The 24,987-nt window shown below is 59.5% G+C and overlaps 2 protein-coding genes and 1 non-coding gene across 5 annotated transcripts; 2 read left to right on the top strand and 1 right to left on the bottom strand.

The window, feature by feature from the left end:
• The first annotated feature begins 719 nt into the window (after nt 1-719).
• Nucleotides 720-793, top strand: Trnaa-ugc (transfer RNA alanine (anticodon UGC)). The gene has a single exon. It is a non-coding gene; the product is annotated as a tRNA-Ala (tRNA).
• Nucleotides 794-2,895: 2,102 nt separating this feature from the next.
• Tmem59l (transmembrane protein 59 like) lies at nt 2,896-12,813 on the bottom strand. The gene is made up of 9 exons (XM_047531961.1): nt 12,472-12,813; nt 7,338-7,611; nt 6,427-6,571; nt 6,236-6,339; nt 4,889-5,041; nt 4,213-4,315; nt 3,810-3,927; nt 3,600-3,717; nt 2,896-3,476 (listed from the first exon to the last, which is right to left on the bottom strand). Exons 2-9 carry the CDS (start codon nt 7,503-7,505, stop codon nt 3,348-3,350), a joined length of 1,038 nt encoding a protein of 345 aa, XP_047387917.1. The 5' UTR covers nt 7,506-7,611; nt 12,472-12,813; the 3' UTR covers nt 2,896-3,347.
• A 603-nt stretch (nt 12,814-13,416) lies between these two features.
• Crlf1 (cytokine receptor like factor 1) lies at nt 13,417-24,600 on the top strand. Of its 3 annotated transcripts, none has more exons than XM_047531959.1 (9): nt 13,417-13,665; nt 18,808-19,089; nt 19,478-19,607; nt 19,778-19,947; nt 21,288-21,445; nt 21,515-21,683; nt 23,504-23,691; nt 23,830-23,872; nt 24,279-24,600. In XM_047531959.1, the coding sequence occupies exons 1-9, from the start codon at nt 13,551-13,553 to the stop codon at nt 24,290-24,292; spliced, it is 1,269 nt and encodes a 422-aa protein (XP_047387915.1). In that variant the 5' UTR covers nt 13,417-13,550; the 3' UTR covers nt 24,293-24,600. The 3 variants fall into 3 exon arrangements, with proteins under 3 accessions (XP_047387915.1, XP_047387914.1, XP_047387916.1); XM_047531958.1 differs by having other exon boundaries at nt 23,825-23,872; XM_047531960.1 differs by lacking the exon at nt 13,417-13,665 and adding an exon at nt 16,569-16,601 and having other exon boundaries at nt 18,789-19,089; nt 23,825-23,872.
• The last annotated feature ends 387 nt before the right edge of the window (nt 24,601-24,987 follow it).

Below are 24,987 nucleotides of genomic sequence, written 5' to 3'. Positions count from 1 at the left end.
GAATAAGGATGAGTGGAAAGTCTGTATATGTTCAGTAGAGATGAATATTTTTAAATAATATTTTTAGTTATAGGTGGACACACAATACCTTTTTTAAATTTATATTTTATTTTTATGTGATGCAAAGGATCAAACCCAATGCCTCACCTGGGTTAGGCAAGTGCTCTGCCACTGAGCTACAACCCCAGCAGATGCAAATTTTTTCCAAATAGTTTGAATCCACAGTTGGTTGAATCCATGGATTTGGAATGTATAGAGCCAGAGAAACAACTATGTGTTTTGCCACAATTTTAAAAAATAGAAGAGCCAGGCACAGTGGTGTGCACCTGTCATGTCAGCAACTCGGGAGGCTGAGGCAGGAGGATCCCAAGTTTGAGGTCAGCCTGAGCAACTTAGTAAGACCTTGTCTCAAAACGAATAATAAAAAGGACTGGGGATGTGACTCAGTGGTAGAACACCCCTGGGTTCAATCCTCTGTACCAAGAAAGAAAAAAAAAAAAAAAAAAAAAGGTACAAAGTGTTAAGAAAGCATAGCAATGGCAACATCTGTCAGTAAACCAGGTCTGGCTGTCCACACACCAATCAGGAATAAATAGAACTGGCGCCCGCCTGGAATCCCAGGAGCTCGGGAGGCTGAGGCAGGAGGATGGAGAGTTCAAAGCCAGCCTCAGCAACTTAGTGAGGCTATAAGCATCCTAGTAAGACCCTGTCTCGGGGCTGGGGAGATAGCTCAGTTGGTAGAGTGCTTGCCTTGCAAGCACAAGGCCCTGGGTTCGATCCCCAGCACCCCCCAAAAACAACAACAACAACAAAAAAAAGACCCTGTCTCTAAATAAAAACTAAAAAAGGGCTGCGGCTGGGGCTCAGTGGTCGAGTGGCCCTGGGTTCAATACAGTAATGTACATGCACGCGCGCACACACACACACACACACACACACAAATTTCATTCGTACCAATCACAGTGGGCAGTTGTAGGTGATACGCGCAAAACATTTTCATCATCAAAGAAAGTGGTGCTGGCCTGCTTCCTTCTCTGCTCTGTGCAGGTGTTATTTCCTGGGTGACTTGCTATGGACGACCCTGAAATCTCACATGGAGCCCGGAATGACAGCTGGGGCCCATGGCGCAGCTGGGTTGCTTCATGATGTCCAGCTGCCAGGCAGGGCTCCGCAGCAAGCAGCGCTCAGAACCCAGAATGGACAATTCAGGAGAGTTGTAAGAAAGGCACTATTTCAAGGCCGTGGGCACAGCCTGGGTAACTCCTGGGAAAGTGTGGCAGGAACAGGAGCTGTCCCCACACCCAGGATGAAGCCCCAGACACAGACTAGCAAGAGGTTGCCCAGCCGAGCTGTGATATTTTTCTAATTTATTAATTTACTTTTGAGACAGTCTTGCTAAGTTGCCCAAGCTGGCCTCCAATTTTCGATCCTCCTGCCTCAGCCTCCTGAGGAGCTGGGATTACAGGTGTGCACCAACCACCACACCCAGCCAGAGCTGTGGTCTTGTAGCTGGGGATGCCAGGAGGTACACCAGGAAAAACTCTACCTGTTCTCTCCTGGTCCCCCACCCGCAGGGGAAGGCAGAGGACCCTGGGAATTGACCTTCCAGGACACAGGGCAGAATGAAGGGCGGAAGGGCTGACATCCAGCTCTGGGTGCCTTTTAACTTGCTTCCTGCTGCCCCTGCCCACTCACCCACCCCCCACCCGTCACTCATTCAGCCGGAGCCCTGGAAACCTCCCTGTCCCTGCCTGAGAGCGTCCTTCATGGGCCCGCACCAGCAGGAATCTCAACAGAGACAACTCCACCCACTGAACAGGGCCCCGTTCTAGTGGACGGAGCTGGGAAGTCTGCAGATGTTTTTGGTGGATCGTATTGTAGATGCACACGATATCTTTATTTTATTTTTTTATGTGGTGCCGAGACTCAAACCACATGCGAGGCCTCACACGTGCTCCGCAAGCGCTCTACCATTGAGTCACAACATCGGCTGTGGATTTTTTTTCTTTTTTTGTGTGTGGTGCTGGGGGTTGAACCCAGGGCCTTGTGCAGGCCAGGCAAGCATGCTGCCAACTGAGCTGTACCTCCAGCCCTGTCTTTTTGTTTTTCAAAGGTATATTTTTAGTTGTCAATGGACCTTTATTTTATTTATTTCTTTATATGCGGTGTGGAGAATCAAACCCAGGGCCTCACACCTGCCAGGTAAGTGCTCCACCACTGAGTCACACCCCAGCCCTGCTTTTTTTTTTTTCTTTTTTTTTGCGGTGCTGGGGATTGAACCCAGGGCTTTGTGCTTGCGAGGCAGGCACTCTACCAATGGAGCTACATCCCCAGCCCTTATTTTTGGTTTTTAAGCAGGGCATGCCCGTATCAGGGCACGGATGCCCCTATCCTGCATGAGTTCTCCCAGACACAAAGTGCGGAGGGGAAAGGCCACATTTGAGTGTCCTCAGACAGGGGAGGGAAGATTCCATGATAGTGCCCTGAGACTCACCAGTGGGCCAGAACTCTGTCCCCAAAGGAAAGGGGAATGGAAGCCGGATGGCCACATCACCAGACTTCCTCTTTAAGGTGTAAACTGCGGTGGCACACGCCTGTAATCCCAGTGGCTTGGGAGGCTGAGGCAGGAGGATTGGGAGTTCAAAGCCAGCCTCGGCAATGGGTGAGGCCCTAAGCAACTCAGTGAGACCCTGTCTCTCAATAAAATATAAAAAAACAGGGCTGGGGATGTGGCGCAGTAGCCGAGGGCCCCTGGGTTCGATCCCTGGCACTCCACCAAAACACTCCCGAGGGCTTTCCCCACATCTGAAAGGGCACGGCGGGCAGGAGTCGTGGCCACGCGAGCTCACCTCTCCCAGAGAAGACAGACCGACGGAAGCAGGCTCAGGCCAAGGCGTCTTTATATACATGGTTTATTCTTCTCCAGCCCCAGTTGCACCCCCTCCCGGCATGGGAGCCTCCCTCCCTCTCTTGGGGGGCTGGGTCTCCAAGAATAGGGAGGGAAGAAGGGAGAAGCCCTAACAGGAAGTGGCTCCCTGTAGCCCTCAGCCCCCCAGAGGGGAGAGAGAAAGAAGAAAGGTGACACACACGGGGGTTCAAACACTCAGAAAGCCACACGATGAGGACGGGAAGAGCACGCTCCAAAGAAGCAGGATGGGGACAAGGCCAGACGCCCACCCCAGCCAGGCTCCTGTCCTGGGACCTGGCGGAGTGAGGGACCGGCTGAGGGCGAGAGGGATTTGAGGTGGGGAAGCCCAGGGAAGGTCCCACGCTGACCTCGGACTCCGGGACACAGCAGGCGAGGCCGGGAGGGCCTCTGAACGCGGCAATGTTCTGCCCAGTGAGGCCTACAGCTTGGTCAGGTCCAGCTTCAGCTTGTAGGGTGGGGGGCTGTCCTCACAGGTGTGCGATGGGGGAGGGTAGAGGGGCCAGTCTGGCTCCACCATGAAGCCCTTGTGCTGCTCCAGGGTCAGGGGCTACAGGAAGAAAGGCCACTGGTGCCCCAGGCAGCTGGGGCCTCGCCTCCAGCAGAGGAAGGCCCAGCATGGAACCAGGCAACAGCCCCTCACCTCCCTCCTGCCCACCTCCACCCCACCCACCTGGAACTTGAGGTGCTGGCCGGGTGCGGTCACCAGGGTAGAGCAACTCAGCCACAGCATCACCAGCACAGACAGGAAGAGGCAGCAGGCCAGGATCCAGCGAGGCAGCCCTGAGCGCCTGTCGCACCCGCAGGCACCTCAGAGGTCAGGGAGAACCTCTCCTCCTGTCCCACCTCCAACCCACGCACCCCGCGGGGTCCTACCACCCACCGGGACATGCAGCTCAGGAAATCATTGTCCTGGGGCTCTTCAGAGTCCACCTTGGCCTTGCTGCTGGTCTTGACACGTATCTTGGCCTTTCTCACCTTGTCCAAGGGGCCCACAGGGTCTGAGAGAGAAGTTCAGTCTCAGGGGCCTCCAGGCCTCCACTAAGAGGCCACAGAGCCATGAATGAAGAAAGGCCAGGACCCAGGGCAAGAGGGCATGGAGTTCTGGAATGGAGACCGGAACCCTGGAGATGGATCCTGGGGGATGGGCCAAGGAACCCTGGGAGATGGACCATGGAACCCAGGAACTGAGGATAGAGGTCCCAATCCTATAGGGGCCCCTTGCCAGGAGGACTCCAAGACAGTGGGGCACTGGAGAGAGACCACCCATGCAAGTGGAGCCTTACCCACGTGCACCTCCAAGGCCTCAGGGTGAGACCCCCTCCAGGTCACCTCCACTCGCTGCAGACGGCCCCCCTGGAACCCAAGGCTCTCGACTACAGGTTGGGTCTGGGTTTGCGACAAGAGCACAGAGAGGCTGTTACAAGGGCATCGTGTGACCTGCAGGCCCCTCTCTGGATCCCAGTTGGCTACAATGTCTCCTGCCAGGCTGATACCTAGATCCACTAGGAGGAAGGTAGGGAGGACCCATCCATGGGCAGCGGGCTGATGTCAAGGATGCTATTTCCAGCTTTCTCAGGTCCCTCCATTTGCCTAAGCACTGACCTTCAGTCATGAAATAGGAAGATGACTCAGGACAAGACACTGAATAACAGATTGGCTGAGGCATGATCAAATGACCCATCCAGGACCAATCATAATAAATCCCAGTTCAGTAAAACCCTAGAGGAGTTGTAGTTTAGTCCCTCTGGCATCCACCCTGTTGGCAGGAGGGAAGGACATGCCTGGAAATGAAGCCACTATCGAGGAAAGCACAGTCAAGGGGTGGACTGAAACGCTGAGCTCCTGGATCCAGCTATGCCTGAAGCTTGCCCCACCTTAGACTTTGCATTCCATGAGACAAGGGTCAATGCATCCCACCTTTTCACCCTGACCACTTGTGGTCCCTGCTAGAGCTCTCACCTGGAACACCACCACCTTCCCATTGTCAGTCTGCAGGTAGTATGTCCAAGTGGAGGAGACGAAACCCTGAGCTGAATTGACGAGGTCATTGCAGAGGGTGGAAAATAAGTCCAGGAGGGACAGGGCCCCACTAGGAGTTTCCAGGACCTTTCTCTGGTGAAGGGAGACCCAAGCACAGAAATGTCAAAAAAGAAGGGTGTTAACCAATGGGAAGAGGGTTGGGGGAATTCACTATGTTCGGATTTGGCTAAGTGGTTTGAACAACAGATTTTGTATAACAAATGCAGACCTCTGCACAGCATTTGGCTTGCTGTGTGCCCCTGGGGGAATGGATTGCCTTCTCTGAGACTTAAAACAGGGCGATTCTCTTCCTTCACGCGGCAGCCACAAGAGTTCCACTAGATGTCTGCCAAGCACCTGGCACAACACAAGCTTCTAAGGACTAGTGGCCACTATTACTAAAAATTTCACCACAGTTACGATTATCATTACTATTATTTGGGTGCTGGGGATGGAACCCAGGGCCTCGTGAGTGCTAGGCAAGTGCTCTGCCATTGAGTCACTCAGGGGCTCCCACCATTATTCATATGCGATGGTGTCAAGAAGGAGTCCTGAATGCGCAGGGTGACATTGCAGTGTGCTTTTCTGAACAGTAAAGGTCTGAGGGGGTGGACAATGTGGATGAAGGGGGAGGCTTTCTGGGGAATTCTAGGCTGAGTCTCTGGCTGTGCACATGACTCCCCATGCCTCGATTTCCCTGAATGGGGTGTTACTTGGAATCACGGATAGACCAGGCAGGGAGCATTATTTTTCCGCCCCAGGGCTATGTGTGCGCAGGCCTCCCTGAACCTCAGCTCTAAGGCCCTCCAGATGATCATGGCTACCTTTTTGTCACAGAAAAACTGCTTAGACCAGTGCCAGATAGATCTGGTAGCCTTGTGGCAGCCACAAGCCCTGGCGGCTTCAAATCTTGACCCTTGCACAAAGGACCTTGCACAAGGGTCCTTGTGACCTGGGCAGTGGCTCCTTGGGTCCCCAAATGGGGGTGTCAGGCCTGGTGTTTCTGAGTTGCTTGAGGAATTTGGGACAGGCTACAGTAGGACCTGGAGCAGGATAAATGTTTGGTAAACTGTGACTATTTTCTGCCACTTACTCCTAGAAAGGTAGTGGGGGCGTGAGGGGGAGGGGTGGTGGTTCCGTGTTGCAGGGTTTACAATTGAGGCTGGAGACGTGACATGGCCCAGATGAGGTCACCTCTAGGCCCCGAATGGAACCCGGATGTGGGTTCAGAAGACTGGGGGTGGAGAGAGGCAGTGGGCCCAGGAGCTGGAATGGGAGGGCGCCCACCTTCTGCTCCAGCCGAGGATCCTGCTCGGGCTCGGGGGACTGGCTCCAGCAGCCTTCGCGGCAGGCCTGCTGCTCCGTCTCCTTCACGTAGGCTTCCACGCAGGCTGCAGGGGCGGGAGGCGTGACCCGGGCCGCTCTCCCAGGCCACCTCTCCCCACCCCCGCCCACCCGGCCAGCCCGCCGACCCTCACCTGCTTCACATTCAATCTGGGTGGCATTGGGCTTGGAGCTCCTGGCCACGAATCGGCAGATGGAGAAGAGACGGCAGCCACGCTCGCAAGCGCTGATCAGGACGGCCTTGTCATACGGGGACTCTGAGGGGCTCAGGAGCCCCGCCTAGGGGAGGGGTGACACCGGCTCAGGCTCGCGGGGAGGGGCGGGAGGAGGCAGGGGACTGGAAGCGTGGGGGCTGGGGGGGAGGTTTGCCCCTCCCCCAGTCTAGGGAGCTTGAGGTGAGGTCGGAGGAGGCTAAGAATTTGGAGGGGACGGTCTCTCGGGTCTGAGGGAAGGAAGCGGGAGAGAGAGGGGCACAATGGAAGATCTGGTGGAGATGAATGAACCCCTCTGGGGATCCCAGGGAAGAGGATCGAGGATTCTCAGGAAGGGCATTCAAAGATGGAAATTTTGTCACCCTTTGTGTCAGGTTTGGGGGGCGATGATCGGAGTCCGGGCTGGTAACTCCCGGGGGGTGGTAGGGATAAGGATGTAGAGGAGTACTGTGGGGAGGGCAATCAGGCCCGAGGGTGGGGACTGGACTGTCGACAGTCCTTGCGCAGCAGAGTGCGGTGGGATCCGGAAGGTGGCCTCAGTCCCATCCCCACCACCACGCCCTCCCCACGCTTGGAAGGGCCCCCACCACACACCGCACTCATCCGAGGGGGTCTGCATCCCCAAATCCCCCGCTGGAGGGACTCCCGTAGCCCTTCCTCGCGTAGAAAACACCCCTGTCCCCGTCGGAGGGACCCCCCGCCTCTCCCCCACCGGAGGGACCCTTCCATTCCCGACCCCTCCCCTCAAGCTCTGGACCCAGGGAACCGCTTCCCCAGCCCCTCCCCCATCGGAGAGATACAGGGTCCCCCAGCTGGCGCCGCAAGCGATTCACCTGCGAGGGCCGTGGGCCAGGGTCGCGCTCGCGACACCGCTGCTGGCAGTTCTGTGTGTCCCCGAGCTGTGGGGCGAAGGGATCGCGAGCGGGCGGCGCGGAGGCGGCGGGCGGCGACGCCAGCAGGAGTAGCACCAGCAGCGCCGGCATCAGCGCCACCGCAGCCATGGCCAGCCGATGCGCTGGGGGCGCGGGAGACTCGGGCTCCGGGGCGGGAGCCGAGGATGCGGCGGCGGCGGGGACCGGGGCGCTGACGTCACCCGAGCGAGGCAGCCTGGGAAGGGGGGGTGGGGGATGCGGAGAACCCGTGTGGAGAACGGCGCTGCGGCACCGTCGCGGGCGGGCGGGGCGGGGCAGGTGGATCTCGGCCCCCTACGTTTGTGCCATCTCGGGGGTCCCATGAGCGGGGGCGTCTGCCAGCGCTAGGGAAAACAAATAGCGCGGTGCGATGAGCCGGGGTTCTATTCTCCAGGGATGTCAAGGACAGCCTTGCCCAGAGGGGAGATTTGAGCCGGTCCCTGGGAATGGAGGAGAAGGGTAATCCGGGCACCCGTTGGGTGTCAAAGGGAAGAGCCAGCACCCTGGGACGAGGGAGAGCTTATAGAAGGAAGAGAAGCCCAGTCAGAGAGTGGAATCGAAAGAAGATGAGCGCTGCAGGACCTGGTCGGCGAAGGCCTGGCATCTTCTCCTTTGACAGCCGGTTCAGAGGAGCGGTGCCTTGTGGGCAGCGCGCCTCCTCCAGGAAGCCCTCTTAGCCCCTCCACTAGCCCCTCACCGCCAGCTTCGCTTCCTCTGGCCCAGTCCAGATACACAGACATGGGGAAACCGGTCCCTCTCCTCCAGACTGGGAGCCCCTCGCCCTAGGGCTCAGTCGGAAGGGACAGAGGTGTACGCAGGACTGCTGAAATGTCTAATTCCCGTGGGAAAACTTGGGGGCAAACAGGGACACTTCTGGCTTCAAAAACTGTCACACCCCAGAGTGACAGATTGGATCTCCAAGAGCAGAATGTCGGGTTAAGCGGTCCACCCAGCTTCCTCTCCTTCAGGCATCAAAGGAGGCGCCGCCTCTAAACCTTGGTCCTTTGCGAAGATGTCCCAGTTGCTGGCGTGCCTGGCGCAGGTGCCTGCAGAGGCTGCGCTGAGCCGAGGCCCGCAAGTCCCTATCGACGCTCCGCCCCCGCAGACGGGGCGGCTGCCTTGCAGGGTCGGCGGGTCAGAGGGCGCCGCAGGTTCCGGCTGGGAAGGAGGAGACTGGGGGGCGGGCTGGCGCGCCCCCTTCCCCGGCCGGCCGTCTCTCTTTCATCTCCGCGGCCCCAGCCGGCCCCCAAGTGGCTTAATCAGGCGCGGCTGTGCCTGGCGGACCCCGAACATCTGGATCCCGGCGCGGCCCCTCCCCCGCCCCGCCCCGCCCCTCCCAGGCTAGGCCGCCGCGACCCGGCGGTGAGGGCCTCCTGCCCTGCGTTTGCTCGAGAATCGAGCCCGGGAACCCGGTATCCAACCCACCGTTGCGCCAGGCCCACGCCTCGGGAAACTTCCCAGTGTACTATGACCAATATTGCCCCCATGTCACAGGTGGGAGAATTAGACTCCCGGACTCTTGGGCAGTGCCAGGATTCAAGTCCACACACGCCAGATGAGAGTCTCCAGCGTTTAACCCTTTCACGATGCTTGTCCTGCATTCATTTCAAAGAAAACACTTCTTGCAACAGCCCCATAAGATAGGTACTGGTGGCGCTGTCCTACTTCCAAATTAGGAAACTGGAACCCAGAATGGCAAAGCCGATGGCCCAGGTGACAAGTCGGAGAACAGAGGCCGGCAGAGCCCTACGAAGCCTCATAGGCTGGGTGGTGGGGACTTCAGACATAAGCAGCGTTGTTTAAAGCGCAAAAGTAAGGAGGGACACCTCGCACGCCTTTGCATAAGGGGAAACTGAGGCTGGAGGGGCTAGACCGCTGGCCCGGGTTGCCCGCGGGCAGAGGAAGAGAGTTCGCCGCCCACTCCCCCGCCTTTCCGCTCCAGGAGGCCGCTGGAGGGGAGAGGAAGAGGACTTGACCCCGGCCCCCCAGGTGAGCCCCCGCGCCCCTCCTGCCGTTCCCGAGGGAGCCGGTCCAGGTGAGGGGCGGGCGGGCCGGCGGGCGGCCGGGGTCGGGTTTCAGGAAATCCGCCGACATTCCTTCGGGGCTTAAGAGGGAAAGTTGACTCGGCGCCGCCCCCCGCCCCCCCCTCACTTCCTACCCCCCGGGGCGGCCCGGCGGGGGCGGCGGGCGGGGGGCACTGCGGCCGGCCCGGGCGTGAATCAGCGGCCCGCCAGGCCTCCGGGAAGCGGCAGCCGAGGTCAGGGCGGGCGGAGGACAAGCGCCCTTTGTCCCTTTCCGCCCTCACCACGACCCTGCTGACCCCCACCCCCAAGCCGGGTCCAGGCTGGGGAGGAGGCAAGGCACCGTGGCGCCGCGGTTTGCTGACGGCTGGAAGGGAAAGAGGGGTGCAGCTGCCCCCTGCCCAGCAGCTGCCCCTCCTGGGACCCCAGTCTTTGGAGTTTCTTCAGGGTGCAGAGGGGCAGAGCACCTAGGCCTCCCTTGCTCGGGAGACCCCAGCCCAGACCAGGAGCCAGCGCAGCTCTGGATTCCCCAAGCCTCACCTCTAAAGTCTGAAGTTCAGAGCACCTAAACTTGAGGCCCAGGAATAGGGGCTCCCCAAGCCCAGCCTCCAGGGTGGCAGTTACACAGCCTGGGGCACATACAGGCCTGAAATCCACAAGCAGACCTTCTTCATCCTTTGACGGGAAGGCTGACCAGCCTCCAATACAATGTAGCCTGGGGATGGGGTGTTAGCAGACTGGAGTAGGCAACTCTGCTATCTGCTCTCCTACTGGCTCTGGGGTCCCACAGGACCCTGAAGGTGCTGTTACCACTGCCCCACCCTGATGCCTCCTCAGTGCCTGGCATCACCGGGTATTGGGACTGGAATCACCCCCATCCTGCCCTTTCACCCAGAAGTGACTTTTGGTTGAAGGACTAAGGAAGAGCCCTTCCCCCAGCCCATGGAGGGACCCTCCCTTCATCTTCCCCTCAGTACATTCCCAGCCACCTTCAAGGACTTGGGTCAATATTTACCAGAAGTTTCTTCAACCCTGGTTCCTCTTCCTGACAAAAAGGTGGCCGGACTAAGGAAGACGGGGTTAAGTTGGTGGGGCACCAAGGACAGGGAAGGGTGCACCTTGGGTTCATCTCCCTTTCATAAAGCCAAAGGTATGGGATAAAGTTCACCCAGAGGGCAAAGGTCACATTCTAGGGTGGGGCTGGGCAGAAGAGGGCAATTGTTCGTACCTTTCTATAGATAAGGACCAGAGAGGGATGTCTAACAATTTGGATCACACAACCTGTCAGGGGCTGTTCTGAGACCCCAGACAGCATGATTTGCTGGGATGGAGTTTTCTTGCTAGTTGGAATTCTCCTTGGTTCCTTCATATTGCAAATATTTATTGAGCTCTTCATTGGCCCTCTCTGGGCTCAGCGTGGGGTCCTAAGGGTGTGCCACAGTCTTAAGAAAATATGTGGGAGAAAGAAATAAGTTGTTTGAAGAATTGTGTTACATAGACAATAAAAGATAGTGACAGGAATGGACAGTACCAGGAAAGGATGGGGGGCCTCTCTGAGAACCCGGGACCTCACAGAAGAGAAGGTGCTAATATAGGAGAAGATTTGGGGAACAGCATCCCAGTGCAAGGAACAGCCCATGTGCAAAGGCCCTTCAATACTAATGAGCCTGGCATGTTTGGGGAAAGGGGGCCACAGTGACTGGTGCGAGTGAAGAAGGGAAGGGACAAGAGGGGAGAGGGTGGCAGAGCAGAGAAGTTGTTTTGCTTCTTTTAAAATCTCTGTATTCAGACAAATGCAGGAGGATTATGGGGAGAAGCCCCAGAGGAGGCTGGGCCCATCCCTAAGGGGACCTGGACCAGGATGAGGTGGGGAGAGGGATCAGGATCTCAGAATGGGGATGTTTTGGAATCAGGGCCAAGAGGATTTGCTGATGGATTGGCCGTGTGGGAAGAGCGAAGGAGAGAGTTGTCACGGCTTCCAGGTCTCTGGCCTGAGCACCTGGGTGGAAGGGAGAGCTAGCTCTTTCCCCGTGACTGGGGGAGGAGCCGAGATGGAGGAAAATAAAGATGTTGCTCCAGAAGTCCCAAGTCCTCCCAGGAAGGGGTCAGACATCGCTACCCCTACTGGGAACATGTGCAAGGGAGGGGCAACGGGGAAAAAACAACGGGGGAGGGGCGGTGGGTATCTTGGAAACACAGTCAAGAATTGCCACTTCCACTGAACTCTCTGGCAGGTGGGACTATGGCCCCATTTTCCAGAGGGAATAAATAAGCCTGGGGGCCACCTCTGCTCCAGGGAATACACCCTGCTGCGCTACGGGCTTAAGTTTTGGGGACTTCAGCTCCATTGCATTTTCCCATGGCAGCCTTTAGATTGTTCCCAGTTGTTCACTTCGTAAGAAGAAACTGAGGCAAAAAGGCCTGATTCGTCCCAGGAAGCAACAGTATCCATCCTTGGCATTACCCCCACCACCACCACATTCTGAGTCCGGATGAGGGGGATGCCCTGCATCCCCAAGTCCTCGTCCATTAATCTTTTTTGACACTCTGAAGTCTGAGCTGGGGATCCAAGAAGAGGGTGAGGGGCAGCCGGGAGCAGACAAGGTGGGGAAGCCCGAACCCTCCTCAGACCCTCCTCCACTCCCCCACCTTCCGCTGTTTGGGGACGTGGAGAGAGGGTCCAGACCTCTTCAAGAAACCCCTGAAAGGGAGAGTTAGACTCTCACCCTCTCCAAGTACTGCGGCTGGGGGCGGGGCGGGGCTGGGACCACCCCGTAACTCTCATTTCAGGAACCCACTTCGCGGTGGCCTTGGAGGCCAGTAACCCTTTTTTCGTGGGCGCCCGGATCGGGTGGGGATGAAGAGGAGGGGGATAAGACGCCGGAGCCCGGAGGGGTCCCGAAACCCGAGCAGTGGCCAAAAATAATAACACGGAGAAGGATCTTAGCGCAAAAAGGAAGATAAACTATGCGTCGCTCCAGGCAGCCGGCGATACCTGGAGTTGGCGGGCGGAGGCCGCCGGAGCGATTACTCACCGCGTGGCGCACCCCACCCGCGGGCCGCTGAGTGGATTTTTCCGTGGGGGGGATGTGAATGAGTCCCAGGAGAAGTCCCCTCACCGCTCTGCTCCTGGGAATCCCGCCTGCCCCGAGTGCGGGACCCGGTTTCCCGCTCCCACGGGGCCCATGTCTCCTCGTCTGCCGAAGTAGGAGCCCCCTCCTGCGGCTCCGGGACGCCTCCCGAGCAACCCCAAAACCATTCCGCGCAAGTGGGACAGCTCAGCCAGCGCGAGGGCCGGGGACTGCCTTCCTGCTTTCTCTCCTTTTCTCCAGCCCAAACCCAGGGCCGGCCGAGGAGGCTGCGCACCGAGGACCGAGAGAGGCGGGATGAAGTGGGAGGGCCCAGACCGGTGGGACCCGCGCGCCGAAGGCGTGGGGCTGGGGACGACTTTCAAGCCCCTAGGGAGGAAGAGGGGCTGGAAGTTGGGGTAGGCGGGGCTCAGGGACCGCTCAGTGGGGGGGGCGGGGCCAGAGCTGGGGTGGGGGCCCCGAGGGAGGATTGGGGAGGGGGTTAGGGAGGAACAGGGCATGGTTGGGGGCGGCAGGGGGCATTGAAAGGGCACTGGGCTAAATGCAGGGTGCGGGAAAGTGGCAGAGGTATGGAAAGAGAATTTGGGGCGCTGGGTCCCAGATTGGGGGTGGGGAGCCTGGCGCTGGCGGGGTTGGAGAGGGAGGTCCCTGGCGGGTAGGGAATGAGTGGGGGGCTCTGGGCCGCGGGACCCGGCGCGCACGGTTCGCGGCGGGGCGGAGGCCGGACGGGCGGGGCGCGCGGTGCCCGCGGGCTGGCGGGCGGGTGGCGGGGAGGCCGGTGCGGGGCCCGTAGCCCCCCCGGGGCCGGGCCGGGCCGGGGGCGGGGCCGGGCGGGGCCAGCGGCGCATTAGCGCCTTGTCAATTCGGCTGCTCAGACTTGCTCCGGCCTCCGCGTCCGCGCCCAGCGACGTGCGGGCTGCCCGGCCCGCGCCCTCCCGCGCCCGGTCCGCGCCCCGCGCCCCGCGCCCCGCGCCGCCGCCGCCCGCAGCCACCTCCCGCCGTGCTCCCCAGGCAGCGCCGGCCCCATGCCCGCCGGCCGCCCGGGCCCCGCCGCCCAATCCGCGCGGCGGCCGCCGCCGCCGCTGCTACCCCTGCTGCTGCTCTGCGTCCTCGGGGCGCCGCGAGCTGGATCAGGAGCCCGTGAGTACCCGGCGTCCTGCTCCCCACCTCGCGCCGGAGCCGAGAGCGGGCGCCCAGGGGGCAGCCGCGGGGGGAGGGGGCGCGGGCGCCACCTGGACGGCCCCGGGAACAAAGGAAGGCGCCCCCGGCGCCGCCCTCGGGGCTCCCTCACCTGCGGGGCGCACCGCTTCAAGGTCCTCCGGCCCAAGGGTCCGGTCTGTGCGCCCGAGGCCTTCTTACCTGGGCCGCTAGGCCGAGGGCGCTTAGCCAGGCCCCCAGGGGCCGGGGAACCGCGGCCTGGGACCCTTTGCACATTGGAACGCAGCGAGCGCACGAGTTTGCGTCCGCGGTCTCGGAGCCACGGGGACCGCGGGGCACCGCTCCCGGGCGGGGGCGCACGCGGTTGGCGCACTGGGTGCGGGTTGGGAGTGTCCCCCCCCCCCCGCGGGCGGAGGGATAAGCCCCGCGGGGAGGGAGGAGCTGGAGGGGGGCCGCTCTGACCGCCTGGCGCGCGGCCCGGGGTCCCCAGGGATGTGCCTCTCTGCGGGCCGGCGCCGCCGCCCTCCCCCTACGGGACCCCCGTGCACTGGGGTCCTCGAAGTCTCTGCCACCGGTGGCTCTCAGAACCCTTCTCACTCGGGCTGCTCCGGGCTGAGAGCTTCCAGCGAGAGAAATCTTTGTGAGCGAGTGGGTGAGAGCGAGAGGGAGCGGGAGCCAGTGAGTCCGGGCACCGCCGGCCCATACTTTCAGGGGGGCCCGCTGGGAACCCGCAGCTCGAGAAACACCCTCCCTATAGAGCGCTCCTGGCCTCAGACATTCTCCGGCCCCCCCACCCAATGCACACCCCCGCCAGGATACGGTCTCCACATCCAGACCCGCTCTGGGACACACCCAGAGACACACAAAGACTCACACTGGCTTGTGTCCCGTCACCCTCGCCCTCAGACGCGCGCACACTGCATCCCAGATGCACATTCGCACACCATCGTGGCGCGCACACACATTCCATCCCTGACACACACACATTCGTGGTCATACATTCATTCCACAGGGGAGGCAACACAGGGGCACACGCGGAAAGAGTCTTCCCCAGACGTTCACAATCATCCATGCGCCCCATCCAGGGGCACAGGCCAACGACAGGGCACATACTGCTCCCAGGCTCCCATACTCTTTCCGCGGTGTTCCTCCAAAAAGGGCAGGGTCCTGGCAGCCCCTGGGGACACTTGCTGAAAGCCCAGTTTGCTCAAGGCACCTGGGCAGGTGAGGGGCTACCCAGGGCCTTCTTGGGGTCCTAATGGCTCTGCCAGGCAGGGGATAGAGCCTGTGAGTGCCACCAATAGCTCCAAGCTTTGTTTCCCAGTCCCTAGAGCAACAGGCGAAGGTGGGGGTGGGGGTGTTGTGCGTGTGTTTTTTCCTTTAAGAGGGAAGAAATTAAATAAAAGATTCTCACACCTCGGCAATATGTTTCTACTTACCGTGTGTCTTAGCACCTGATCAGCAGGCGGGTGGGTCATAAAGTGTCTGCAGGTACCAGCAGGACGGGAGATGGGGACCCCCGTGGGGACCCTGGGACGGAGGCCACCCTCCCGCTCGGCTTTCAGAGAATCTCACACTTTTCCCTTTTAAAACACATGGTGTTCCTTTTTAATAACGGCAGTGGCTCCAGATTGGGAAAGGGAAAAAGAAAAAAAAAAAAAAAAATCTTGTGAAGGCCCTAGCTCTGCGGGAAGGGGGGGGGGCTGTCCGAAAGCCCAGCCTGGGGTCTGCGTAGGGGGTTCCGCAAGGAGCTCCCCACAGAGGCCCAGCCCCTCTCCCAGGCTCCTCTGCCTGGCCTGGAGTGTGTGTGTCCCAGCCCCAGATCGCCCTGGCCCATTGTTTGCTGAGGCCTGGAGAGAGTGCCAGTCCCGCCTGGATCCAGAGCTGGAAGGGGCTGTGCTCCTCATCGCCCTGAGGTGCTCAGGGTGCCAGGTCCTCTTGACTTCCAGGGCCCACGCCTGCAGGTAGAAGGCCTTCCTCTCCAAGACGTGGAGGAGAACGCTGAGAACGGGAGAGGGGAAGCCAGGCGCCCAGGTACTCAGGTGCCCGGAGGGGACGCATCCCCTGACCTTTCCTGCTGGGGTGAGGGGGTGGGGACCTGGCCTGCCCAGGCCAGCCAGCCTTGCTCCTCCCCTCCAGCCCTCCCTCAGCCCTGGGAGGGCAGCTGCAGCTGCTGGCAAATGGGCCACGCCAGACCAGGCCGGGCGGGTGTGGCAGAGGGGCAGTGCCCCCCAGCCAAGACCCCCCAGAGAGCCCCTTTCTGGCCAGACCAGGACTGTGGGTGGGGGAGCAGGAGGGGCGGAACCCACGGGGAGGGCCGAGAGTGGGCCTGGGGTCTGGGCAGGCCTGGCCGTGCCTCCCACCCTGCTGGGGGGGCCCAGGCAGGAAGCGGTGGGTGGGCCGGGGCAGAGACGCTGGCACGCCCGAGTTCATGCCGAAGGAATTCCGAATTAGCGGGCGGCTGGCTGCCTGGGACCTCCGGGGCGGCCCCCTGGCCCCCGCCCCCTGGCCGCCCCCGCCTCCTCGGCTCTGGCCTGCTCTGCCGGCTCCTTCGCACGGACGCTGAGACCTCCGGCGAGCCCTGGGCCAAGCCCCAAACGCAACTGCGATCCCAGGCTCCAGCAAGACAGGGCCCTCGAGCCAAGTTTGCCCCGGAAAATTGTCAGGGCCAGGCCAGAGAACCGCGTTCATCCCACCTCGCCCATCTGGGACCGAGGGAGAGGGCCGGCATCTACTGGCATTCAGGGGGCCTCCCAAGGGGCCTGGATCACCCTGCCCTTAGCGGCCATCTCTGGGAAGCTGGACTGTCCCTGTGCCCCTTCAATCCCTCCTCACAGCCCCCTGGGGAATCCATTTAAAATATACATGGAACCACACAGTCCCCCGCTTCAAACCCTGGAATGATTTCCTTCCCTCAGGTCAGTATGCCTGTTCACCTGCCAAACCTCATTTCCTGCACCCCTGCCCCAGGGCCTTTGCACTCACCACGACTCCTGCTGCAAGACACTGTCTCCTCGATATTTTCACACCTACTTCCCTGTGTTTATTCTGGTCTCAGCTCAAATGTCTCCTCCCCAAACAAGACTCATGGCCTATCCAAACTGCCACCACTGACCTGTCTCCCTATGGGCCCTGCTTAACTTGTCCCTTTTTCTTTCTCTTAAAGATTTCTTCCTCCTCATCCTCCTTTTCCTCTTCCTCTTTCTCCTCCTCCTCCTTCTCCCTTATTTATTTATTTGTTTATTTATTTCTGGCTGCTTCTTTTGAATTTAAGGCCCACAGGGGCAGGAATTTGGTGTTTTAGTAACCCTGGGATCCCCGCCCAGCTCCTGGGTCACTGTAGGTCCTCTGTACATGAATGAACGGATGAGTGGGTGAGAGGGATGGGTCCTCAGAATTGCTGTGGATGAAGAAAGACGCGCTTTCGCAGAGGCTCGGAGAAGTACAGCCACGGAGCCGGGCTTGCTCAGGAGCTGGGAGCCTTGGCACCCAGCTCAGCCTGACTTAAGTGCTGCCCAGGGCTGTCCTCTCAGACAGTAGTGTCATCCCCTCGAATGGTCCCCTGGGGCTGATACCAGGATGTACTTCCACAGGGAGAAACGGAGACGCGAGTGCTTGGGCTGCCTGTCCCCTCTCCCTTCTCTGAGCCTTGGTTTCCCATTGGCTAAAATAGGTTCCTCTTAGGTTCTGGTCACCAGAGAGGGAAACCTGGGCTGCCCTAGCGCTGACAGAAGAGCAGCCCTGCCCAGCCCCAGCTCACACACTGCCCCGCTGAGGGAGCCCTTTCCCAGTTGACCTTCACCATGGCCCTTTGCAGATTACGAAAACTGAGTCAAGGGAAAGGGCAATGACATCCAGTCCCTCTGGAGGGGAGTTGGGAGCCTCGGGCTTGCCTTGGCCACCTCCATCTCCAATGGCTGTGCAGAGCGGGGCTTTTTAATTATTCAGTCATTTATCTGTGGTGCTGAGGATGGAGCCCAGGGCCTCACCCATGCCAGGCAGGCGCCCTACCACGAGCCACAACCCCAGTCCCAAGAGCAGAACTTTGAAGACTGACAAATCTGGGCTTAAGTTGTGTACCCTTCCATCATCTGCTGACCAAGGGCAAGAGAACTTGAACGTCAGAGCCTCAGCTTTTTTCTTCATAACCTGAGGAGAATTTGATGAGAAAACACAGGGAAAGCCTTCACCCAGGATGGCGGTGTGCGCGCGTGTATTTTGCAGAAGTGGAGGGCACCCCGCTATTGAGCGGCACCCCCAGTCCTTTTTATTTTGAGTAGGGTTTTGCTAAGTTGCTGAGGGTAGCCTTGAACTGGAGATCCTCCTGCCTCAGTCTCCCGAGTCGCTGGGATGACAGACCCACCCAATATTTTAAAACTCAGCGCTGCTCAATAAATGTGCCCTTAGCGGTTCATCTCGTAGGATCAGGGTCTCCTTTTTCTCAGTGCCTTCCCTCCGCAGAAACACCTACTGTGCGTGAGGACTGGGAGGTCAAAGAAAGAACTCACCACATTTCGTTTCTAGTTGTGAAAAAGAGGGGCGGGGAAAGAAGAGCAGAAGGAGGAGGAGGGAAGAAAACAGAGAAAAAAAAAATAGTTTGTCAGAACCATGTGTAAAGCAAGAATCATTTGGATCTCAGCAGGCATTTATGTCCGACTTTTTTTTTTTTTTTTTTTTTTTTGGACTGGGGATTGAACCCAGAGTTGCTTTTCCACTGAACCACATCCCCGGCCCATTTTACTTTTTATTTTGAGTAAGAGTCTCACTAAGTTACTCAGGGCCTCACTAATTTGTTGAGACTGGCCTCAAATTTGCGATCCTCCTGCCTCAGCCTCCGGAGTCGCTGCCACCATGCCCAGCTCTGTCTGACTTTTTCACTGCTCAGAGAGTCTTGAGCAAGTCAGGGATGACGGCACTTGGAAGGACTTGAGTCATGGAGTCAGACAGACTGGGGCTGGTCTTGGCTTTGCCACCGACCTTGGATTGGGCTTAACCTAACTGTTCCTCAGTTTCCTTATCTGTAAACTGTGGGGGGGTGAACTCCTCAGGATTGCCACAAGCCCTGGGACGGAGGGCGCATGCTGGCTTCTCCCCTGGCTGACCAGCACTCCTCTTTGATCCCAGACACCGCAGTGATCAGCCCCCAGGACCCCACGCTCCTCATCGGCTCCTCTCTGCAAGCCACATGCTCAGTGCACGGGGACCCTCCTGGGACCACGGCTGAGGGCCTCTACTGGACCCTCAATGGGCGGCGGCTGCCCCCTGAGCTCTCGCGTGTACTTAATGCTTCCACCCTGGCCCTTGCCCTGGCCAACCTCAACGGGTCCAGACAGCAGTCCGGGGACAACCTCGTGTGTCACGCCCATGACGGCAGCATCCTCGCTGGCTCTTGCCTCTATGTTGGCTGTAAGTGGCCCCCAGGATCAGCACCACCCTCTGGAGAAGGGGACAGAACCCTGGGTCCTCTGGCTTGGGGCTGGAAGTGGGTGGCCCGGCAGTGCAGGCTCTGGGGTGGGAGGAGGGCTTGGGGACCCCTCCCCTCCTCCTCTCGGTGGGGCTGGGGTGCAGCTCAGCAGTAGAGCAAGTGCTTAGCACATGCGAAGCCCTGGGTTCCATCTCTGGAAGGGTGGGCACACGCGTGGTCACGCCAGCCTCCTCCTGTCTCCGGCGGCTGGGCTGAGACCGCCTTCCTTGTCCTTCTGTTTCAAGGTGGGGGCCCAGCAAGCCATCAGGACCCTGCCACCTGTGTGGCTAGTTCCGCCCCTCAGGCTCATGCACCCTTCCTTTTCCCCAGTGCCCCCAGAGAAACCCTTCAACATCAGCTGCTGGTCCAAGAACATGAAGGACCTCACGTGCCGCTGGACGCCAGGGGCCCACGGGGAGACTTTCCTCCACACCAACTACTCCCTCAAGTACAAGCTGAGGTTGGTGATGGCCCACGGGGACCTGTTCCCCAGCCTGGCTGTGTGACTCTGGAACAGTGCTTGCCTTCTCTGAGCCCCTATGTCCCTGTCTGCACCCTGGGACTGCCCTGGTGAGGCCTGGGGACCAGAAGGGACCCTCATGTGTCCTGGCTCCCCTCCTGCCCCTGCAGGTGGTACGGGCAGGACAACACGTGTGAGGAGTACCACACAGTGGGGCCTCACTCCTGCCACATCCCCAAGGACCTGGCTCTCTTTACGCCCTATGAGATCTGGGTGGAGGCCACCAACCGCCTGGGCTCAGCCCGCTCTGACGTGCTCACGCTGGACATCCTGGACGTGGGTGAGCCCCCAGTCTGCCAGGCCTCCTCGCTCAGGGCCAGTGTGGCCCACCAGGCCTGCCATGGCCCCGTCCCTGCTCCTGGGGTCCTGTCTGAACCGCCCCCCCCCAACGCCCAGCCTTGGTTCCAGCTCCAGATTCCTCCCTGCTGGTTGGGGGGCGTAGCTGGGCGTCCACTCCTTATTTCAAAGTCTGCTCACACAGCCAGGGTATCCCCGCTCTGCAGAGAACACCTGGCTTGGTCGCCTCCCCCTCGGCAGCCCAGGTGTGCAGGAGGGGGCCCTGGGGAGCGGGGAGGGGGCGCCCAGGTCGGGAGGCGCCCCAGGAAGCCGAGGCCTGGAGCTGGGGGGCGAGGGTGGGAGGCAGGAAGTGGATGATCTGTGAGCACAATTGGGCCTAATCTAATTAGGGTGTTTTTCAGCCCCAAGCAGGCCTGGGCTTTAACCCTTTGCATCCCTCACCACGGCCTCTGGGGGAGACACCAGCCTGCCCCATTGCCCAGGGGGCCTCCAGAAGAGGGCCCGGGCACCCCCTGGCCTGTTGCCCTGCCCCGGCCTATATCCCTCTTTCTCGCACCCTAAACTCCAGTGGGCATGTTGTAGGCCTCAGTTTTCCCTGTGCACCCAGCAATCTTCACATTGAAGATTTTGGTAAAGTGGGAAGGAACTGGAGGTGGGGGAGGAGGGTCCCAGGGTTCTGTCGGGGCACCAGCCCCCTGACTCTGAAAACAATATCATTAGCCAGGCAGTGTCTAATTCCCCCCCTGGGGTGCTGGGAATGGAACTGAGGGCTTTGCACGTGCTAAGCAAGCGCTGTAGCACTGAGCTACTCGCCCAGCCCCAAAGCGACTGCTGTTATCTAGCCCCTTGAAGGCAGGGTTAGTTTTTTTTCCCATCAGATAATAATGGTGATAACAAGCTGGGTGTCCTGGTGCATGCCTGTAATCCCAGCAACTTGGGAGACTGAGGCAGGAGGATTGCAAGTTTGAGGCCAGCCTCAGCAACTTAGTGAGGCCCTAAGCAACTTAGTGAGACCCCTGTCTTATAAAAACAAAGAGGGCTGGGGATGTGGCTCAGTGGTAAAGTATTTCTGGGTTCAATTCCCAGTACAAAAAGAAAAAAAAAAAGTGATAACAGTTGACATTAATTGAGCCTTGCTAGGCGCTGAGTGTTTCTGGAATATTATATCATGTAATCTATCAGACCTGGCAGTGGGGGGGGGGGGGCTGAAGCAGGTGCCACCTCAGCCACGTGTCCTGGACTACACTGCTGGGGGATTGGAACCGACATTCCCAGGCTGTCATGGGGCCAACCAGGAAGACCAGGCCCTGCTCCTTCCCGCAGTGACCACGGACCCCCCACCCGATGTGCATGTGAGCCGAGTCGGGGGCCTAGAGGACCAGCTGAGTGTGCGCTGGGTCTCACCGCCAGCTCTCAAGGATTTTCTCTTCCAAGCCAAGTACCAGATCCGCTACCGTGTGGAGGACAGCGTGGACTGGAAGGTGCCCGTCCCTTCCCCAGCCCTGCCCCTGGGCCCCACTGCCACCTCTGACCCGACCCTCCCTGTCCAGGTGGTGGACGATGTGAGCAACCAGACCTCCTGCCGCCTGGCGGGGCTGAAGCCAGGCACCGTGTACTTCGTGCAAGTGCGCTGTAACCCCTTCGGCATCTATGGCTCCAAGAAGGCGGGGATATGGAGCGAGTGGAGCCACCCCACAGCCGCCTCCACCCCCCGCAGCGGTGAGCACCTCAGGGGCGGGGTGCTCCGGGGCAGCCCCAAATCAGTTTGCACCCAGGTTTCCTTGTCCCTGAAACAGCAGACGTCTCAAACTGGTGGCCCTCAGGGCCCAAAGTGCCCCCCCCCTCTATTTGGTCTGTCATTCTGGGGGGGGGGGGAGTTTGACCTACTTGCAGAGATTCCCAAACAGGAAGTTTTTACGCAAATACTCTAGATTCCCTAGAAAAATAACTTCTGTAGAAAATGGAACCAGACAGCCCATTTTGCTAAATGGCCCCCACAGCAGTGGTCACCCCTTCACGGGGCCCTCAGCATTTGCCCCGTCTTCAACCCTGAGACTGAGAGCAAGTGAGTTTGAGACCCCTGCTTCTGAGGCTGGTGGCCTCAGTGTCCCCTTATAAAGGAGTGGGGAAGGCGTGGGAAAGATTAGGGGTCTGGGTCTGACTTCCAGTGTCTTTGGGAGTTTCTCTGAACCAGTGGACCCTATTCTCTTCTTTTGAAATGGATAAAATCAGTTACTTGGAATGTCTGGCCTCAGTGTTCCCATCTGCAAAGTGGGGTTGAGAGTCACACCTGCCTCTGGCTGTTGCAAAAGTTAGAGACATAACTCATGACAAGTGCCCACCGGGTGGTTGCCACCTTAGTATTTGCTGGCAGTAGGTAAGGAAGCTCACATTCTCCACACTCCCTCATGATTTCATCCCAAGGGAAGCCCTCTTTACTCAGGTGAGGACATTGAGGCCCTAGAAGATCACATAGAGATCTGGACTGAGTTGCATGAAAGTCCAGGCCTTCATTTGGGGGATGATGGGGAAACTGAGGTCCAGAGAGAGAGCCCCCTACTCAGGGAGGGGCAGAACCACGCTCCAGCCAGTTCCCCAGCCCCCATCCCGGGGCCCCTCCAGGTTCTGGGATGGGAGGGAGCAAGCGCAGCTGGGAGGGGCTGAGCCTTGGCCCCTGCTCGTGCCCAGCACCTGCGATTCTTGCACGGGAGCCAGCAGGCGGCTGAGTCCGCCGGGGAGGCTGGGGAGGCCGGGGGGAGGCCAGCAGGGGCGGCCTGGGCCGGGGCCGTGCCAGGGCCTGTCAGCGGGTCCCCGGCTTTATTTATGACGTGAGGCCGATGTCCTTATCCGCCGGCCTGCTTGGGGCTGGCTGCGGCCGGCGGCTGGACCCACAGGAGGGCCTCCCACCTGGCCTTCTCAGCCCACTCCCTGCCGCGCTGGCTCATGCTCCAAGGCTCATCCTGGGGACTGTCCCCTTGGGGTCCTCTTGCATTCTGTCTCCCTCCATCTTTTTGTCGCTCTTGTGTCTCTTCTTTTTCTCCTCTTTTTTCCCCTTTAATTTTTGCCGTGCTGGGGATAGAAGGGCCCAGAGCTTTAGAATTCTTTCCTGGTCTGAGTCCCTAGAGTGTCTGTCCGCATCTTGTCCTTTCTTCCATCTCCGCCCTCCCTGGATCTCTGCATCTGTCGCGGTCCCCCACTCTTTGCCTCTCCACCTCCGTCCCGTCGTTATTTCTTTCCCGCCGCTTGCTCTGCGTCTCCTTGGCGCGCTCTCCTTCCCCCTCCTTCCCTTCACACCTGGCTCAGGCCACGGGGATCGGGTTCCTGGAGGAGACGTGGAGGAGGATCCCCTTCCTTCCCTTGCCCCCGCCTCCCCAGGGGCGCAGCTGGGCTGCAGCGCAGGGCGGCGGGGAGGACGCGGTCTAGGGAAGTAAGAAGGGAGGCTGCGAGGCGCACGCGGTCCCGCCGCGCCTTCCCTCCCGCTCCTGTCCGCGCGCGCCCCCTGCCGGCCGCGCCGCCCACTGACGCTCTGCTCCTGTTAGAGCGCCCGGGCCCCGGCGGCGGTGCGTGCGAGCCGCGGGGTGGCGAGCCGAGCTCGGGGCCGGTGCGGCGCGAGCTCAAGCAGTTCCTGGGCTGGCTCAAGAAGCACGCGTACTGCTCGAACCTCAGCTTCCGCCTCTACGACCAGTGGCGAGCCTGGATGCAGAAGTCGCACAAGACTCGCAACCAGGTAGGAAGGAGGGACCGGCGGGCGGGGAGGGAGTAGGGTGGGGACCCGGAGCCGCGAGGACCCGTAGTCGAGGAAAGCGGGCTGGCAGCCAGGTCTGCGGCACCCTCCGCGACACTGCTGTCTTCTTTCCAAGCACAGGACGAGGGGATCCTGCCCTCGGGCAGACGGGGCGCGGCGAGAGGTAAGGGGGGCCCGGGGGGCGGGAGTGTTTGTGGTGGCCGTAAGCCTTGCCCAGCACCCTCAACCTCAGAGTCGCTCCCATGGAACCCTTTCCTCCTCTTACTCATCGGCATTGACTTAGCACTTACTGTGTGCCTGGAATGTAATGTTGCAGGTGGACGCTCATCCTCAGGAACTACATGCCCTAGTTAACACGTATGGGCTTCTGCGTGCCGGGCCCTGCCAAGGATTTTACTGGCAGGATATCCCAGGGGATGATCAGACAGTCTCGTTTCTCCGATGGGGAAACTGGAACAGAGAGGTCCAATATCCTGCCCAAGGGCACACAGCTTAAAGTGGGAGGGGCAGATCTGAAGGTTAACTCCTCCCAGGCTGCCTGCTTCACCCAGCTTCCCTTTTACCTGCAGGTCCTTCCAGATAAGCTCTAGGGACTGGGGCTACCTTCCTGGCCAAGTGGAGACCCAGAGGCTGAACTCAAACCGGGGCCACCTTTGTACTCTCACTTTAGGGCACCTGACCACCATCAGCAAGAGCTGGGGCAGGTGTTCTGAGTTCTGACAGCCACAACTCTGGCCTCTGTCTAGTGCCACCCTTGGATGCACCCCCAGTGTGTGTTGGGGGACCAGCTACTGGGAACCCATGCAGAGCTGGGGGTAGAGGAGCCACCCCCCACCCACCCAGTAACCCTTCAAAAGTCTTAAAATAAATGAGCTATTTAGATGCTCTGATTGTGCAGATGGTTTGAAGCCTAGAATGGGGGCTGCACACTTTGGGGGACACGTGGGGCATCCTAATGGTCCTATGGAATTAGAAGCTCTGACTCCCAGAATCTCAGACACTTTCTCCAGGATCACCAACATCTGGTTCTGAACTCCTTGAAGGGTGTGATTCAAAACACCAGTTTCAAGCTGGGTCTGGTGGCGTCACTATAGTCCCAGTTACTCAGGAGGCTGAGGCAGGAGGATTGTTTGAACTGAGAAGTTGAAAACCAGCCAGGCAACATAGCAAGACAGTATCTCAAAAAAGAAAAACAAAACAAAACCACACACACACACACACACACACGCACACACACACCAGTTTTGGGGCAGGGTGGGAGTTTTCCACCAACCCTCT

Source organism: Sciurus carolinensis, chromosome 17 (genome assembly GCF_902686445.1).
Source record: "Sciurus carolinensis chromosome 17, mSciCar1.2, whole genome shotgun sequence".
Taxonomy (NCBI): domain Eukaryota; kingdom Metazoa; phylum Chordata; class Mammalia; order Rodentia; family Sciuridae; genus Sciurus; species Sciurus carolinensis.
Note: the sequence above shows the minus strand (reverse complement) of the source record. Positions and strands in the feature narration are given on the sequence as shown.